The 18,448-nt window shown below is 42.9% G+C and overlaps 1 protein-coding gene across 2 annotated transcripts in view; it reads right to left on the bottom strand.

Annotated features, from left to right (window-relative positions):
- Positions 1-14,003, bottom strand: part of SESN3 (sestrin 3) — a 45,556-nt gene extending 31,553 nt beyond the window's left edge. Inside the window, exon 1 of one of the 2 annotated variants that reach the window (XM_027677391.1) lies at positions 13,870-14,003. In XM_027677391.1, the coding sequence (XP_027533192.1) occupies positions 13,870-13,965 (96 nt within the window). In that variant the 5' untranslated portion in view covers positions 13,966-14,003. The remainder of the gene's footprint in view (positions 1-13,869) is intronic. The other variant, XM_027677392.1, reaches the window with a different exon arrangement.
- Between the last annotated feature and the right edge of the window lie 4,445 nt (positions 14,004-18,448).

The following is an 18,448-nucleotide window of genomic DNA, read 5'->3' as shown; positions in this document are numbered from 1 at the left end:
TCACTTACCAACTACTATATACAACCAGATTCTATTCTGAGACATAAGAAAGTCAAGCAAATGGCACAAGCATGGGTTTTCAAACTGTTTTTCCCACATACTTTATGTACAAAATGATCATAGCAGTTATTTTAAATCTGTGTGCAGGAACTATCTTAAGTGTCATGGAAGTAACTTGCCAAAATTCAGAAAACCAAATCCTGTCACACAGATTAAGGAGGGAAATGTGCTCCCCTCAGTACTAAAGCTCCCCCAGCTAGTTTTCTGCCATCTTTTTCACATAGGATTGTGAAACACAGTCGCTTGAGTCTTGGAAAGCAACTCTGAACTGCTGAGCTTGCTGTCATAAGCATGTCAAGAAATTTTAATTGATTGCCTCCTGGCTGTCACAGTCCATGCATAGTGTGCTTTTACCACCTCCAATAAAAGGATTAGGAACCAACCAGCAGGTGACAAACTCAAGCAGAGGTACTTAACCTTTTCCACAATGTGCAACTAAGCTGTGAAAATCCTTGCTGTAAGATGCTGCAGACACCTGAAGTCAGCGTGTTTAAAAGTGTTCCAGTTCATGGAAGAGAATTACAAGAATGTTTATTAAATATGGTGAAATCACCTCCAGCTCAGGAAGTTTACAAGTTGCAAATACTTGGGAGACTGGGAGACAGAGCTGTGGAAGTGTCATGACAAACCACTCCATTTTGTGTCCTCTTCCTTCAATATCTTCCCTTGGGCACTGTCAGAGACAGGACACTGAGTTTCAACCTGACCCACTATATCTGCCCTAATGCTGTCATATATCTGCAGCTGATTGGTTCGAGAATACTACTTATTCTATAAATCCTATTTTAAAGTGGAACCTATTTTCTAATAGGGATAGGAATTGGCATTCCCCAAACAAGGATATATTTTAGCTAAACTGGACCATTGTAGAAATAAGCATTGTGCTAATCCAGTCTAGAAGATGCAGCACATGTTATGGAGCTCCTTAGTGCCTGGGTGAGCCCATTCATACACTGTCTGTTCAACACAGCTGGTATTATACAATTTACTTCAGAATCTTTACTACATTACACTTCAATTCTTTACTAGCACTGGTTTTAGGAAGCAAGTGTTATTCTTCCCCTTTTCTGAATGCACCTCACCAGAAGTTCCATCAAATTATATCTGAAAAAGGTGAAGGAAAAAAAACCCCAAAGTGTTAAAACGTGAAGACAATATACTTACAAACCATCCCTACTCACCTGATGGGCAGGTGATGTTTGTTTAGATGGATACTATCTAACTGGAAGAAAATAAGCACATATTGGCTATGCTACCCTACCATGAAGAACTTTAGCTAAGCTGTTCATGTTAACATTCAAGACAACATCAAAATATTAAAACACGAGGCTGATATAAGGTTTCTAATTTATAGCAAACAAAATTTGTGGTCAATGTTCCTTAAATTTTAAGTTAATCCATTGAAAAACTTTTAAAAGAAAATGAGAAGCACCCTTGGCACAAGTTTCTTGGACAAATGCTCGTATACAACTGATGACCACTGACCATCTTTGCTACAGTTCAAATAATGCAAGGAATGCTGATGCTGTTCTCCTAGCTCTGCCTGGAAAGGGATAGTCCTCCTGCACATCCAAAAGGACCAATGTCCTCCTGCTTTAAGAGAAACATCTTTTTTTGCCATCTTTCCTTGGTCGATGACTCAAACAGAAAGAACGTGCCAGACAAAAAATAAAATCTCCCTGACTAACACGCTTTACCTCTAGCCTAAAGGTACAATTTCCAAGAGCTAGCGCCTTGCTGTCTAAGCCAGGAGTTTAAGCCTCTTTTGATTAGTTGACTCGTAAGCATTTTTCAGAAGGAGGTGGCATCCACACCACTGAGTTTACTGAAATAAGTCTCCTTACACAGTCTCCTTGAAAGAAGTCCATAAAAATCGTATGGGTGCTAGGGCAACAGATGGAAAACCACGGGTGAGCCATTTTGCTTCTTCACCTGATAGGAAATCCTAAAACGGTCACCAATCAGAGAAAATTATTTCTCCAAGGAGTCTTGTTTGCAAAGGCTGGAGACTGTTGTACAATGAGCAGGGAGCTGACACACTAAGTGTTTTATATTTGATTAGTCTGGGAGAGGTCTGGGCAAGAGACAGACAGAGGAACAGCTTCATCTCGGTAGCACATTCACAATCTGGAATGAACATAAGAATACTTGCAGTCTGGCAGTTTCTTCCTCTTTCTTCTTCTTTTTTTTTTTTTAAAGAACATTTTGCATCTTAAGTGACATCTTACCAAAGTGAGTCGCTAGTAAGACACAATCTCCAAAACATGTTGACTTAATGTAGCTGAGCTGGTGGTAGCGAAGACCTAAGGTACAAATGTGTTTTCCTCATAGAGCTTAAAAGACATGCTGATTTTCAAAAATGAAGACTCATAACTGTTAGAGAAGATTTATTGTATGTAAATAAAAAAACTTGTCCAGAGACAGATCAGCTATTCCTGCTCTCTCCAGCCACCCAGGCCAGCAGACTGACGGAATTTCAGATTTACCTCCAACCTCAGAGCTGATGGTGCTACCACCCCCTCAGATTATTGCCTACACTTTTATTTAGAGGGTTTTTGCTATATTTTGGTGAATTAACAACTCTACAAGAAAAGCACCAGCAAGTACTACAGAAATAATAAACCCACTTATTTTATACCCTGCCTGAATAAAGACTTCTGTAGCTATGGAAGAGTGAATAACCTGCACTGCCTAATGAGGTTCTCCACTGCGTTCTAGTTTACTTGTCCTTCCTTCTCATGAAGTCACCAAACCCAAACTGAGACCTTTTCATCAGAGTAAGTTCACAACCTACACTTGCAACCAGCTTAGCTCTGTACAGACAAAGGTTAATCCATGCAATGATTATTCCAACTTTTCTGAAGAAAAAAGTTCTGAAGAACCAACACCATAGACCTACCTTCTCAAACAAGACAAATTAATCATGTTGGAGGGCTGAATGTTGCCTCTATGTATTCATGAGACACAACTTAACCCAAAGGAGTGTCCCATACAAAACAGCAACAGCACTGGATAGTCAAACTGCTTTTGCTTGTACAACAAGTTTCTGTTGGATAAATAGGTCAAGTAACTACACCTTTATCTAATACCTTTTGCATAAGTGGCCTAAAGAGAAGAGGCATGGAGGGACACTTTCCTTCCACCTCTATTCCTCTTTTGCTTTATTAAGCCATGTATGAAAGACTATTCCACCATACCCTCTGTGGGTGCAGCCTGCTCTCTTTACACTTATCCTCTGCTCGGTTGGCACAAGCCCCAAGCTCCATCTCCCCTGAAGAACTACAATGCTGGCTGCAGGCTCCTTCAACCTTTAATTACGTTAAGTTGACCTTTTCGACCAACACACCTTTCCTCCTAACTACCTGTGAAGCGCCAGCACAGAAGCGAGACAAGTTTTAAATTGCTCCAATAAGAGTCACTTATTTCAAAGCAGATTCTACCCGATTGACCCCTGATATTACTGCCTCATCCAGTAACGCAAAATTTGAAGTATTAATGTAATTGAATATTTTGTTTGGGTTTTCTGGAGGGAACAGAAGATGAAAATACTTTCTGAAGCATTAATATGGCATAAAGTAGTTGGGAGTTTTTCTGGTTCAACTCTACTACTGCATTTGTTTAAATGTGGAGACTGCAAAATGTAAAAATATTAAATATGATGGAGAAACAGAACAAAAAAAAACAAAACAAAACCATAAGGAAGAACACAAAAGGCCATGTCTCATTCTAGTGTAGATGCATTAGAGCCTGTCTTCTGAATTTCAGAGGGAAAACCTAACCAGTCAAAATGAACTTTTGATTAATGAACATCATCCACCTCTAGTGTCCCTCAAGTGTTTTAATGTCTCCTACCACTAGCGACTGGAAATTTCCACCACAGGGTACTAACAGAGTCCTGATTCAGAGTTTTCTAGCAGTAGTGGTCTGGAGTGAAAATGGCTGCAACTGAATGAAAGAGGACTTAAAAACATGGGTGCTCAAACAGCTGCCACTGCACCCAATGGGCGTTTCAATTAGCTTTTGGAGGGAAAAGAACCAGCTCATAACAGGGAGAGATGTGGTGCTTTAAGTTTTTATTTATAGTGTGTTGTTGTCACCTTATTACTAGACAACAACAGTGACAAATTGTGAGCTTCAGCATGTTCCTACCTCATATACATATGCTGTGCGTAATGCATGTGCACAGCCACTCTGAAGTCCGACTGACAGAGTTAGAAGTCTAGGTGCTTCCCCATAAACAGTTGCCTTAATTTTCTAACTGTAAGCCAGTTATTGCAGTAACTGCTCAATGGAATAATCAAATCCTGATGCTGATTTCCAGGAAGGGTCAAGGTTTGCTCTGCCTGCTGAACAGCCAGTGAGTATTCGCATGCAGGCAGCACGGTTGACTTCAAGACACAAATTGTAGTAAAGCAACATTTCAAGTGTTCTTCCATGCTGGATGAGATCCAACTGGTGTCAGGTAGAATATTTAGACAGCGTGTAGGCGCTCCATTTCATTAGAGGTCTAATGAAATTTCTAAATGCTAGAACAAATTACTATTTCCACACCTCTAATCAGCAATGAGAGTGCTTTAGAGAGAGGAATGTCAATCAACTCAGAGGGAATATTTTTTATTTTTTTAGTTAATAGGCATAATTACTTTAAAACAGATTTAGAACCATATGGCCAAAACCCCTCCAGATACATTTAGACAATAATGTAACTATATTCCCTTCACCACATATTAAAGCAGGAGACATTCAACATATTTACAAGCACGTGCTATTAAGTTAGGTTCAACACTGTTAAGATACTGTCTTATTAAATAATTTTTAACTGCGCAATTCATACAGAGGAGAGAACATATGCTGGCTTTCAATTGTTTGGTTAGTATCAGCCAGAGCAAATCCAATGCAATACTAAACTGCCCAGAGACAGATAAAAGATGAATTTGAGTAACCAGCTCTGTACTGCTCTAAGAATAGGTTACACCGAGACAGCTAGTACTTCTTCACTGTCATCGACATATCTCTGTTTTACTGAGGTTATGCGGATTTGCTCAGAAGCATGAATTCTTATTTTGAAAATGTTAAGTGAGGAGTCGTTGCAACCACGCTTCCCTTCTAAGGAACAATTTACTTGATCCTTTATAGTGTCAAATGACTCTAAAAGAATTTACAATTCTCTCTAGTTTCATGTCAAAACTAAGTTTGAATTTCATATGCTTTAAAACTGATACACAATTACACATTTTGATTCCAAAGTGCAGCAATTGAGACATATTGACTGTATTTATGATTTTATTGCTCATTCTGAATAGATGAAAACCTGATTTTCAGGTCACCTTTTACTTTTCTTCCAAATGTATTTTGCACTTGAAGAGATAACAGAGGCCTATGGCTCCAAAGAATTCTCAAGAATGCAATTTCTCCTGGCTTCCATACATGTTAACCTAACATTTGTATGTGTTGAAAGACTTAAACCAGAACCCAAAGGCTGATCCACACACTGACCACACAATATTCTTGTGTGATGCAGACTTATTACTCCTGTTTCAGCCTCCTCAGAACATATGAAGTTAGGAATACTTCATAGTCCAATCCATTATTATTATTTTTTCCCACCTGATCCCCTGAGGAAAGGGACTGCTCATAGCCTCACATTATTACCAAGTTCACTAGCTTGGAATCCATTAGAAATCCATTGTTGCTCTAACAAAACAAGATGCTTACCTTGAGAGAAATATGAGCATCATCAACAACAACAACAAAAAAAGGTGTTTAATTGGGAGGCTGTATCTGTTTATTTATCTTACCCTAATTTGGGTAACCAGGGACTTTCAGGACAGATTCATGATATCTTGCTAGATTAAGAGCACTGACTTCTATCTCTTACACTGAGCACCATCACTTACACCCTGATCAACCCTTACTTAAGTTTCTGACTGTCACACGGATTATGCCCTAAAAGAAAAAAGCCCATGATTCAAAGCACTTTACTTTCAATTTAAATAAGATGTGAGAATGAAGATATTTCAATAAATCACTGGTTGATATGGTCTGTAGCAAGAACAAAATAGTTTCTCAGCTTCATAAACATGTAATATTAATTAATTTAATTAATTAAATACCATCTACACCAGTATTTTGCCCCAACTGATAGTTATCTAACGTCTGATATGCAAGAAGCATCCTGTAATAAAAATCTGCAACTAGTGGTTAAGAGAGACATTTAAAATTAATGCACTTTGATCATGGCCTCCCCTATTATCACTAACACTAGTTTGCCCAGGGTGGCATACCAAGAACCCCATAAAATGTCTTGAACTATTGTGAATGCATTTCATAGACTGACTGATAGGCAAAGAGTCAGAAAAAAATTGTTTGTGAAGAGTATCCCTACCTCCCTGTAATGGCATTTCACAAGATATTTGACTTGTCTGCATGATGTTCCCTATAGCTTCTACTTAAAGCACAAAGACTATCAGGCTGGGCTGCAGAGACAACAATGGGAAGGACCTCTGCATACAAACAGGAACACCTGCAAAGAACAGAGAAATTAAACAGCATAAATTATTTCCATGCAGGTTTTTCCAAAGCTGATGAGGTGCAATTTCTCATTAACTGAGGTCTCCCTCTTGACAGTACAAATTTCTTTTCTACTAAAAATGCCCCGTTTCCCCCCAGTGTATGCTGACCCACTTAGATAAAAGCCAGTATTCAGCCTGGCCATGCAAACTATGCCTGAGATCCCACCTTATTCTCCAGCCCTGCAAATGGAAATCTGATAATAAAATCTCCAGACCAACTCCCCTAGCTACGCACAGCTGAGGGAGAATTATACCACTATCTTCTCTCAGTCAAATCTCCCTAGCCAGGAAAAAAAGGTTCAAATAAAGAACTAAATGAGTATTAGAGAACTAAATGAGTATTAGCAGCTCCCTTGCCAATGTGGGAGAAAGAAAAAACCAAAGATGCTTAACGAACCATATTATGTTTTTCAGATTTCAAAACACTGCCATTTAAAGAGATGTGAGATTTGAAGCCCTAATTAAGTCATATGCATAAATTTAAAGCACAGAGTCCATATCTCCAAACTACAGACAATTTGGCTAATGCAACACTCCACTCCTCCCAGCAGAAGTAAATTTTAGCAGAGGACAACCTCCACTCTTGGCTAACCCACTCCCCAACACTAAACACCAAAGTTTCTTCTGAAGAAAATCCTCCTCCCCACTTTCTTTCCTTTCTCACCTCTATTCCCTTCCTATAATTCAGAGAAGACTGTGTTTGTGCTTCTGTTTGTGGGTTTTTTTAAATAAAAGTGACTATTCTAAATGAGCGTGGTTCCTACAAGGCCACCTCTTACAGCTTTTCATTGCAAAACAGCGTCCTTCACCAGAGGTTCATTTCACTCATGACACTCTCATTACAGGTCTAATGAAAATTTAATAGTTCTGCCATCTCATTTTCAGCCTGTAAGACTAGGAAGACACAAGGAAATTTCTTTACACTAGCTTTTAAGGCAAAAATCAAAGAACCCAGGAACCCTCAGGACCATGTGTGCAAAGAGCAAAACTGCGCTTCGATTCCACGACACAAAGACAATAATTACACAGGAGGTGGGAGAACAATTATTTAAACAGGTCAGATTCTGAAAAGACATAAATTACTGAAACACTTGTTAGGATGAAGAAAGAGATAAACAGGTCAACTCTGGATTTTCACTGCATTTATTTCACAGGATATAGTCCTGTTCTTAGTTGTTTGTTTTTTTCAACCAAATCTTTCAAGAAAAAGTAAGAATGAATTATGAGTGAGGGGCCTGTTGCTGCCAATTTTAACTGCCCTAAACAGTTGGATTTGTTGCTCTTGGTTTATATTTTTACATTTTTGGATCCTAAAAGACCCATCCTCTCCCCCCAGCTGTGCAGGCAGGAGGAGTTGAAGGAGTGACCCGAGCTGGTTTCACCATGTTTCACCAGTGCTCCAGGGGACTGGAAGACACAAACAATGAAGGCAGACATGATGTTTTACACAAGAGAATGTTGCTAAAATTAGAACCAATGCAAACAGAGTTGGGTTTTCATGACAGGCTTTCATGACTATTCTGAGAACTCCTTTAGGAAAAGGCACACTTGGAGATTCAAAGCCATCTAGGCAACCTCTCACAACTGTACTGTGAGGAAACTATTATTAAGAGGCATCAAACTACAGAAGACATCACTTGATTCTACAAATTAAGATTTTCTGTGACAGCCAAGGCTTGTTGGTCTGATTTCCAAAGCCAACTACACTGTGCAACTCAACAAAAAAAAAAAAATAGATGCTGCATTGTGGAAAACCCAGGGTGTTTTCCAAGCAACTTTGATTTGCCTATGCTCAGAATAGATCGAACCAGACTGACTTCCCTCAAAATAGTTGGAAAGTCCTTGAAAGGCCTCTTGATTTCTACAGCACAGGTAACAGCATCTCCATACACTTTCACGACTCATGGTGACACATATATATTAGCTTACACGGGCTTATGAGACCTGACATTAAACTATTTTTGGTTCACTTTTGGGCTACTTTCTTACTCACCCACACAGAACAATAAAGTGAATGAAAGTGTGTCTTTTTTTATTTTTTTTTTTGGATATGACCTCAACTCCCTGAGCCTAGGCTAGTGCTATTGTAAGCGCTGCATCATTTAATGACGTTCACACATTTTTCTATCTTAAAAGTAGGTGCTTTTTTTGGCTGCAACAGACCCAGAACAAATTTTTCCAGAACCTCACCTCTGGACACTTCAATTTTCCTGCCTAAATGTATTAATGACCATTTTACTTCCATCTGCTCCTGAGCTAATTTCTTCTCACTGGCTCTCACCATCAGATGTATTTATAGACATGGACCATATCCCCTCTCAGCTTTTGTTTTTGCTGGATTAAAAAAGCAAACTTTCAGTCTCCTTCTGCAAAACCAGTACTCTGTTTCTCCCAGCACTCGGACAGCTGACCTCTGTGTCTGTTTAATTAGAGTCCATCTTTCCCAGCTTCCCTACTCCCCAACACCACAGCCCTGCAGGGTGACACAAGCTGCTAGTCCTCCTGCACCAACATCCTTCTCCCTGCTTCTTCCAAGGACCTGCTCTTATTAAAAGTTATGGGTATCAAACAGCTAAATCTGTAACTCTCGCATTTCACACCATTGGATTTCACACCACTTTAACTATGCCAGTGCTCAAGGTATCCCAGCTTTCCATGAAATGTCCCTCTCTCCCTGGACCAACAACATTTACCACTTCTGCTGTGTCTTTTAGGGATAGTCACACTCTCGTTGTGATTCTAAACAGGGTTAAACCAGATTAGTTTCAAGCGATCCTTTGAAAACCCACTGGCATTCTCCTCTCAGCACAGTGACTTCTCCTTTCAGCACAGCCCATCATCATTCCCATTCCCATCAGTTTCCAATCACTGTAATTAACAGGAACAGCAAAACACACAAAATGTGTCAGATCAAAGGTCCCTAGGCCTAGTGGTTAGCGTGCAGGACTTTCACTGCTGCGACCACGGGTTCGATTCCCCGGTCTCCTGGCCTGATGGAGGTCGTTAGCCCTGTGAGGCCATCCATCTATGAGAAGGACACCCTAAACAAACCTACATCCTGAGGACCTCACTGCCATTGTCCAAGCTTGCTTGGCCCCGGCAGATGAACCTTAGGATTAAAGGGTGGGCTCAGTTCAGCGCAGGCTGTGTCTCACCTAAAAAATCCATTGCGCAGGCTGGAAAGGTAAAAGACCTTTCCCCAAATCTTCGTTCGCGAAGATGGGCCATTATTTTGCCCAGTAACCTCTCCCTACCAGGGGGCAGTAGCAGACATATAACAGCCAGGAAAGTATACAGAAACTATACTGAGGGGTGTTGCTATTTCATATTACAGGTCTTGTTTAATTTTTCTGTTATGAATTTGCCCAAATATTTTTCAATCCCAGTCAAACCTTTTGGTATATAGAACATTTGGTGTTAGTACATCCCAGAGTTTAATTTGAGCTGACTTGCAGTGACGAGTTCAACCTTTGATGTTACTTCAGATATTTAATGAAAGAAGTCTAGTTTTAGTCCATCCAAAGCTTTCAGAAGAGGACACTCATGCATCTGTCTTATTAACAAAAGACCACTACATTAGTCTAGCGTAACCTACTTTTGGTGGTATCATGTCATACATATTTTTTTTCATATTTGCTTTAGTAGCTTTGTACAGCTTATACTAAAGAAGGAGACTGGCATGGGAGGATGAGAAGCACTGAAAATTTTGTCCATCATATTGAGAGGTATTCCCCCTCTCACAGGATCACCCTGACTGGGTAGGAACAGATCCTAGATTTCTTACATCTTTATGAGGACTCCAGCACAGAGACTGGCTGAAGCCAGGAGGGTCAGCTAAGCCAGGTTCATTTCCGCCTTGCCAACAATGCAGTTTGGCTTTTTTAAACTGCATGGCTACATCACCCATTTTACCATTGCCCTTCTATCTCCTTCACTGAAATCTAACACAAACCAAATATTTAATCCTGGAACCATGTTTATACTTATTTTCTTTTCTATCCTACCGACCTGTATGTACATGTAAAAGAACCTTTTACTTCACATGCTTTGCAGTTTGCAACTAAGCTTGAACAGTTGGCAAACCCTCCCTGCTCCTTCCTGACATATCAGATTTTTTCCATCCCCAAGGACTTTTTGCTTATTCCTAAAAGCCTTTCTGAAGCAGTTATTTGTCCAAAGAAATACTGAGCCCTTCCTATGTGTTTTCTTCTCACTTGCTTGGACTATTGACTTTGTTTAGGCAGGAGAACCTTGGGTTTCCATAAGGCTCCAGATCCCCTCCAGGGTTACACCCAGGAGCTTTCCCCTGCCCAGGGACTCCCTTACATATCACATTTTCAAATGGAAGAGCTGGAGCTGCCCTGGTTCCTGCAATGGCAGCAACTCACAGCCACCTCTAGGAAATTCTTGGGGACAGAACTCACATGCCATTTTAAGCACTTTTTTTTCCCCCTAAATCAAATAATGATGTAGCTGTTGTATCTATGACTGCCTAAGCCCTTCTGATTAGCAGCAATTGTTCTGCAAGTAGATCTGGTTATCTAAAGTGTCCTGTAACAATAAACCCAACCGGAAATGGTATCTTTTTAATATGAAAAACCTTCTTCGTAGGCAAATTTAACCCTTGAATCCTTAGCAATACTCTTAGTGCTACCCTGATAGAACTTTCCAGAATAAAATGTAACTTCGATTAGTTTGAAATTGGCCAAAACCTAAAGTGCTGAATTTAGCTTTTCCTGTTTCCCTGATGAAAGGGAAACTTACCTTCACCCATGAGAATCCAAAAACTTAGGGATTATTTCAAATTTCATTACATTCCACTGAGTAGAAAGCTTACTTTCCTCCTTATAATTTTGACAACAGCACTACCTAAACTGTGAGTGTTCAAGTGGCTTCAAATAAAGACTTAAGGCTGAGGAGGGCAGAAGAGATTCAACACATTTCAAGGCCAATCATTTTTTTCCAGTATGCTATAACATGAGCATTAAAAAAACCCCCAACACCATCAAAAGAACAGATGAGGCAGCACTCATCTGAAGATTATTACTCTGAGACTCACGTCAAATTTGCACCTCGCTTCCATCAAGCCTTTTCTTTTTTTTCCCCTCATGTTTTCTACTTGCATACTTGCCAATGAAGTGCAAAAGGTTAACATTTACAATGATTTTTATTGTACCAACTTTTAAATAATTACAGATGTAGTCAGAAGCTTTGTACTTCTATGTTTATTGTTCAGCCTACAACACAGATGCAACAATGTCCCAATACAACCACTGAAAGCACAGAACAACTATGTTTCAGGAGGTTTTTACAGGCTGTCACTCAGTTTCTTTATTCTTTCCTCAATTTTGCAATGAGAGTGGTTGAAATGACCACAGACAAAGCAGGACAGTGCTAAGCTGCCTTCCTCAACAGACCCAGCTGGGTACCTATGTTTCACCACCATCCCTAAATTACTTTAAAATAAAATAAAATTTAAAAAAAAATCAAATGCAGCAAGTTTCCTGTTACCAGAAAAATGCCATCTAGCCCTGTCCCCCCCTCCCACCTCCCACTGATATTAAAGAAGTATACAAAAAAAGTCCTACCCAACAGGATGGGACTACAGCTTCACAAAAAATTCAATCATTTAAATTTAATTTTAGATCTACAAGCGCTGCCAAGCACCACTTTATTTGTCAACAAAATATTTTGATTATTTGGCAGAACAAAGCAAGCTCCCTCCCTGCTTTCTCCACAGACATATTTGGCACCGGTTAATTTGTATGTCTTTAGACATATGTCAAGTCTGAAGCTGTTTCAGGCTTTAACCCTGCAGAACTTCTCTCTTTTAAGTACTTGTTTTTCTTAAAGCAGTAACAGCAGCAAGCTAAAGCCAAGAAGGGATTCGATCCTGCAACGAAATGGTTAAAAATCAGACTCTGCTGATGTGTGCTTCTCTGATCCATTACATTTCTCGCAAGCTGAGCTAAGAGCTGAGCACCAAGTATCAACTGTAATATGATCCAAGAGTTTATGGAAAAAATAACTGCACATACCAAGCATGCACATTTAATAAGATTTTGTTTCCATTAAAATATTCAAGAAACATGATTTTTAAGATCTGCTTCTCTCTTCCACCGATTTGTAACGTTTCTCCTCCCCCTCCCCTAAATACACACCTCCTTTCCAAAAACCAAACCCTTAAAGAAAAAAAAAAAAGGAAGAAAGAAAAAAAGCAGTCCTACTGCAGGGAAGAGAGGCTTGAAAAACAACTTTGATTGGCACTTGGCCTGACCCACAGAGGAAGAAAAACAGTTTTTGGACAAAGAGCGCAAATATTTGAGCTCATTGACTTACAGGCTTTCTTAGCAATTGCAAGAACCAACCTGGAGCAAAATGTGTTGGGAGAGATTGAATTAAAATAAAACCAAACCGGCATCGCGTTCATCTTGGGCGCTCGGGGACTCGGCGCGTTTGAACAGCTCAGCAATTTTAATTCATTTGCACTGGACAAACAAAAAGCACCTCCACTAATGCTCCCCGTGAGGCAGATGTCGGGAGCAGGACCTGCAGCCATCCTACCCCTCCGGGGGCACAGGGGGTCCGCAGGGAAGCGGCTGGGCACTGCAGGGATGGGGGCTTAGCGGACTGGGGGGCGGGGGGTTCTTCAGCGCTTTTATATTTTTTAAAGCTCTAAGCTCGGAGCCCCCCCCCACTTGACGGAGATCGCGGTGGTGAATTCCACCGTTGAAATACGTGGATAATAAACTTTCTAAGCGCGGCTGGGCTCCATGACACCCCCCCCCATCCCAGCCTTCGGGGAGGCTGGGCGCCCTCCAACCCTTCGGGATGGGGGGGGGGCCGCCCGGGGCAGGGGCCGGTGACAGCCGTCCCGAGGGGGACGGGGGCGATGGGGGCCCGGACCTGGCAGCCCTGGGCACCCCCTGGGGCTACATCCTCCTCGCCCCTCCGCTGCCCCCCACCCCACGCTCCCCAGGCACTCACCTCCCGGCAGAGCTCCCAGTCCACTGGGGAGATGCCCCCCAGCTCTCCCACTGCCCTCCTCCATCACCCCGCCGTACCGCTGCCCTACGGCCCATTTCTCCTCACGCCACTGTCGCTGTCCGTGTGTCCCCTCTCCCCCCCCCCCCGTCAAGTCTCTGTCCCACCGCCGCCCGCTCCACCGATCCCTCCTGGAAGCCTCTCCCACAGTCCTCGCAGCTCCCGCCGCCTCTCAGCGGGCGCCCTCCGGTACCTGTCTCGGCACCTTCCGGCAATTGCCGCACACCCGGTACTGCCCGGCGGCGGCGGCGGCGGCGCTGCCCACGGGCCCGGAGCCGAGGCGGTTCATGGTGGCGGCGGTGGCGGCGAGGGCCGGGCGGGACGGGAGGCGCAGGACGGCTCCGGCTCCGCGGCGCTCAGCTGCCCGCGCCGCCGGCCGCCCCCATCCCCGGCCGCGGCCCCAGCGCCCGCTCCGCGCCACCGCCCCCCGCGCACACCCCCGCGGGCCCCGCCAATCCGCAACGCCCTCCCCGCCCAGCGCCAACGCTGCCGGCCAATCACGACGGGTCGCCCGCCGCCGGCCAATGGGCAGCGCCCTGCCCGGCTCCCATCTCCGGGCAGCCTGCGAAAGGGGGCGGGTCCAGGGGCGGGGCCTCAGTTACTGAGGGGCGGGGCCGGCCTCGTCTCTGGGCAGCCTTCGGGAGAGCGGGGCAGGGTCGGCGCCTCGGCGCGTGCCTTCCCCCGGCCAATAGGGTGGGCACTATGCAAACGAGGCGGTGGAGGCCCCGCCCCTAGGGCAGGGGCCGCGGTGGCGGCAGCACCTTCCCTTGAGCCGCTCCCGCTCCCGCCGCTCCCGCTCCCTCCGGGAGGGTCCCCAGGGATCCCTAGCCTGGGGTCAGCTTCCCGCCTCGCCTCTCCTGCCGGCCCTCCGGCCTGCCTGCCGGCCTGCCTACCGGCCCCGGGGCCAGATCCAGTGCCGGGCCATCACCATCCTCATCCTGCCGGGTGCCCCCTCCCCCGGGCGGGGGGCTGCCTGTGCGCGGGGCAGGCTGCACTCCCGGGGCGGCGGGCTGCACATGCAGGGACACGACTGCCCTGCTGCCAGGCAGAGCAGGATGAGGTGTTTGCTCTAGGGGAAGCTGGGAGGACGCATGCGAGTGTGTGTGTGTGTGTGTTTGCCTCAGGTCGCCGGGATTGTTAGGAATGATGAGTCAGGTTTTCTGGGCTCCATGCTAATGCGCGGAGATGGAGTGTATAATTAGGACAGAGGCAAATCTGTAATCTGCAGGCTCGGAGAGCTATGCTACAAACCTCTCTTTTGCATCACGGCATGGCTGCAGTTTCCCTTGCCCGTGTGCTCTTCAGCTTTAAAATGCGCATAGAAGAGCTTTAACATGAGTAGTCGCACCGATGTCAATAAAAGTTCATTAAGTGTCGAGCGTTATATAATTCCTATTTTGAAACATGATGGTATAGAAGGATTTGGGTATTTTACGGGAGCAGAATGCTATTACCCTATGAAATTTCTGAGCAGATTTGCAGTTATATTGTTTTCAAGGTTTCTCCCGGCAAAACAATTTTAAATCAGCTGCTTGAGAACTGTGATCTGCTTTGTCTGGGAATACTTTGTATTTTTGCAAAACGAAGCGTTGTGTAATTTAGTCAACTGACTGGCTAAAAAGAGCACAATGCAATTAGTAATTTACATCTCTTAAAGGAGACTAATTGAACCTAGATCTCTCTTTGAGAACTTTGAAGCGTTTCTCAGATCAGACTTTGCCACTGTAAACAAAACCCCATCCACAATAACATTCTCCTCCATCCTTTCCCCTCTATGCGTTTCCAAAGGGATCTTTTCCTCAGGCAATGAAGCCTTCAGCAGACGGGCGCTCTGTGGACTCCGCTATTGCCATTGAATTCAGTGTGGAATGCATCCAAATGTTACAGTCACAGGCAGCCGTACAAAATGCTTGGAGAGGAATAAATGGAGAAGGGTTGTCTTTTCCCCCCCCCCCCCCAAGCAGTGTACTAGAAATGGTATCCCAACACGAGAAAACAGTTTGCTTGAGTGGAGGTACTTGCTGTGCCATGTCTGAATCCCACATACTGCAGCATGGTGCTATTTAAACAAGGGAAGACGTGTAGCCAAACAGGTTAGTTTCCATCATCTAATATGAATGTAATGCTAAAATTTAAGTAAACAATATGATGTAAATGGCTTTTTATTTCTTGCTGAAGTCCATTGTAATGTTATCTGAAATAAGAATTTTTAAAAGAAGCAGAGGAGGATTAGAGTTATTAAGCCACAAGCAAAGGAGAGTTCACTCTTCAGCTCAAGCAAGATCGCTTTGAATCATTTGCTGTTAAAGCGTCTGATTCAAAACTCAAACCCATTGGCAAGGATGGTAGCAGGCAAGTTTGAAACACAGATAAGTGAGAGATTTTAGCTGTGTTACTCCTTACATTTAACATTGGAACATTGGCAAATACTCAGATTTCATTAATAGCATCCATTCATTTATTTTATATTGGCAATGGCAAGTAGACATGACTAGATGTCCTCAGAAATGTAGTTGGGTCCCATTCCCCTGCTGAAATTATTTCTACCTTGAGTGACAACTTCAGATCTTTAGCAAAGTCCATTAAACCCAGGAAAATTTGGCATTAGCCAGGCATGAAAGTTAGGCTGACTTGTAAGGCAATTTAAAATTAAAAAAATGTGATATCTAGTCTCTGTTGTACCTCAAAGGTCTTGTGAAAGAGAGTGAGACATGCATGCCCAGATGCTTGAAGTATTTGGTGGAGTAACCCTCACTTAAACAATAAACACTTAAGTACCTTTGTGGCTCCCAGTCTTGCCTTTCAGTACTTTTGTATCTGAGAAATGTCAAGAGAAGCATAAACTTTGAAAGGGTTTCATTGTTTTTGGAAACAATACAGCAAATGGAAGTTGCCTAAAATCCTTTCTTGCATCCAACAAAAATTCTCTTGGACATCTTTTCTGAAGTTTATTTTTCCCAATGCATTTTATTTTTACAAAGAGTTTTAATGCCTAATAGAGATCAGAAGTATACCTAACAGGGCCAGACACAGTGCTTACCTGGTATCAGATAATTAGTGTATAAACTAGAGAGAGTATCAGAATTTTCAAAACATCTGAACTCTGTCTAGATGCAGTGTTTGGAAATGAACTGTTGTGATCCATGTGACACCGTGTAAAACACTGTGTATGTGCCATCTGCAGAGTCCTGCTGCCTGCAAAGGCTTGTATGTGTGGGCCTGATTTTGAGCTCTTGAATCATTCCATTTTGAGTTAAACATGTGCATAAGTACTGCAGAATTAAAAGCCTGCCTTTGTACAAGCTGGTTTCTTGGTGAACATATCAACATTCTTGAAAGTTCTCCTTTTAAACTTATTTCTCAAAGAAGTATGCAAAAATATCCAGTGCTCTCTTTACAATTGTCTGGCAGTTTTTATGATCCAACTGCGTCTCGCCATCCACTGCTGTGGATTTCCTTCAGTTTTTTCCCAGCTACTGAGTCATTAAGGAAAGTAGAATGCTGAAATTAAAAACTATTTGAGTTACAAGCAGCATGGTGTCTTGACCTGCCTCAAAATTTTAAGAAGATTAACAATTCTGTAGACCAAACCAGTCCTCTTGGCTGAGGTCACTTAGACAGGCTGTGAGCTATTGCTGTGTATGGGTAAGGTGGAGATTTTTTTTTCCATCTTGATGATATGGAGCATACTGGCTTGAGACCATCACATCCTGTTTTAAACAGACTTTTATCATCAATGATCATAACTTTTTCAAAGTTTAAAAAACCAAACACCATGATGAAACAACAAGGCAGGAACAAACTTCCAAAGGAAGTAAGGATTTCTCTGCCTCCTGAAATCATCAGATACATTTTTGGTAGACACATTGCAGCCAAGCATGGACTGCTGCCCTTGCCATAGGAGTGGATGAGGTGTGATGGCCTTCGCTAGAAGGTCAAAGTTTTCCTAATACCTTATGCAGCCTTCAAGCTAACATGGTTCAAACGGATCAGCTCAGAGACATAGGTGCATCCGAACATCGAGCCGCTTTCCTCCCTCAGAGCAAGTACTCATACTGTTTGTTTAACAGTGAGATGCCAGCTTCTAACTTTTGCAATATATCCACCAGGAATTTGGACACAACGCATCCCTGCTGTCTTCCAGAAAGCATCGCATCCAACAACCATCCACTGCACAACCATTCTGCGAGAAAGCACAGAGTGATAAACTTCTACTTATTTCAAGAGGAAAAAGATGTTCTGTAGATTGACTGTACGGTATTGACCATGCTGTGTGTCCCAGAACAGTCAGCCTAGCTGCAATGTGCTGTGCAGGTGCAATGTGAGTGCTTGCAAAATCCACAAGATGCTTCCCTAAGATATGCACCTACTCTAAAAGCGAGCAGTGCTTTTGTTGTTCATACATTAACGAACAGCTTGATGCTTCCTGAAAAGGTTGGATTGACAAGATCAAGTGCTGTAAAATCAAATTTGTTATGCAGTGAAAACATTTGGGATACACAGGCATCCAGCAGCTAGGAGAGAAAGGATGGGAGGGGGCAGCTGCCATGCAATAGCTCTGACTGGACTGCTGCAAGACTAGAAATCCCACATGAAATTAAAAGATCTTCAAGTTTTGCCCAGAAGCAGGAAGAGAGAGCGTGCCTGAGCACCTAGCTCTGGAGCCTTAACCACTCTCCCTGTCTGACCGCCACAGTAAAGTGCATCGGTTAACGAGGTGATTGACACATGTCACATGCCTTACATTTCTTGACTCCATGAGTCATTCAGTA

Source organism: Neopelma chrysocephalum, unplaced genomic scaffold (assembly GCF_003984885.1).
Source record: "Neopelma chrysocephalum unplaced genomic scaffold, ASM398488v2 Primary Assembly neopelma1_43, whole genome shotgun sequence".
NCBI lineage: Eukaryota > Metazoa > Chordata > Aves > Passeriformes > Pipridae > Neopelma > Neopelma chrysocephalum.
Note: the sequence above shows the minus strand (reverse complement) of the source record. Positions and strands in the feature narration are given on the sequence as shown.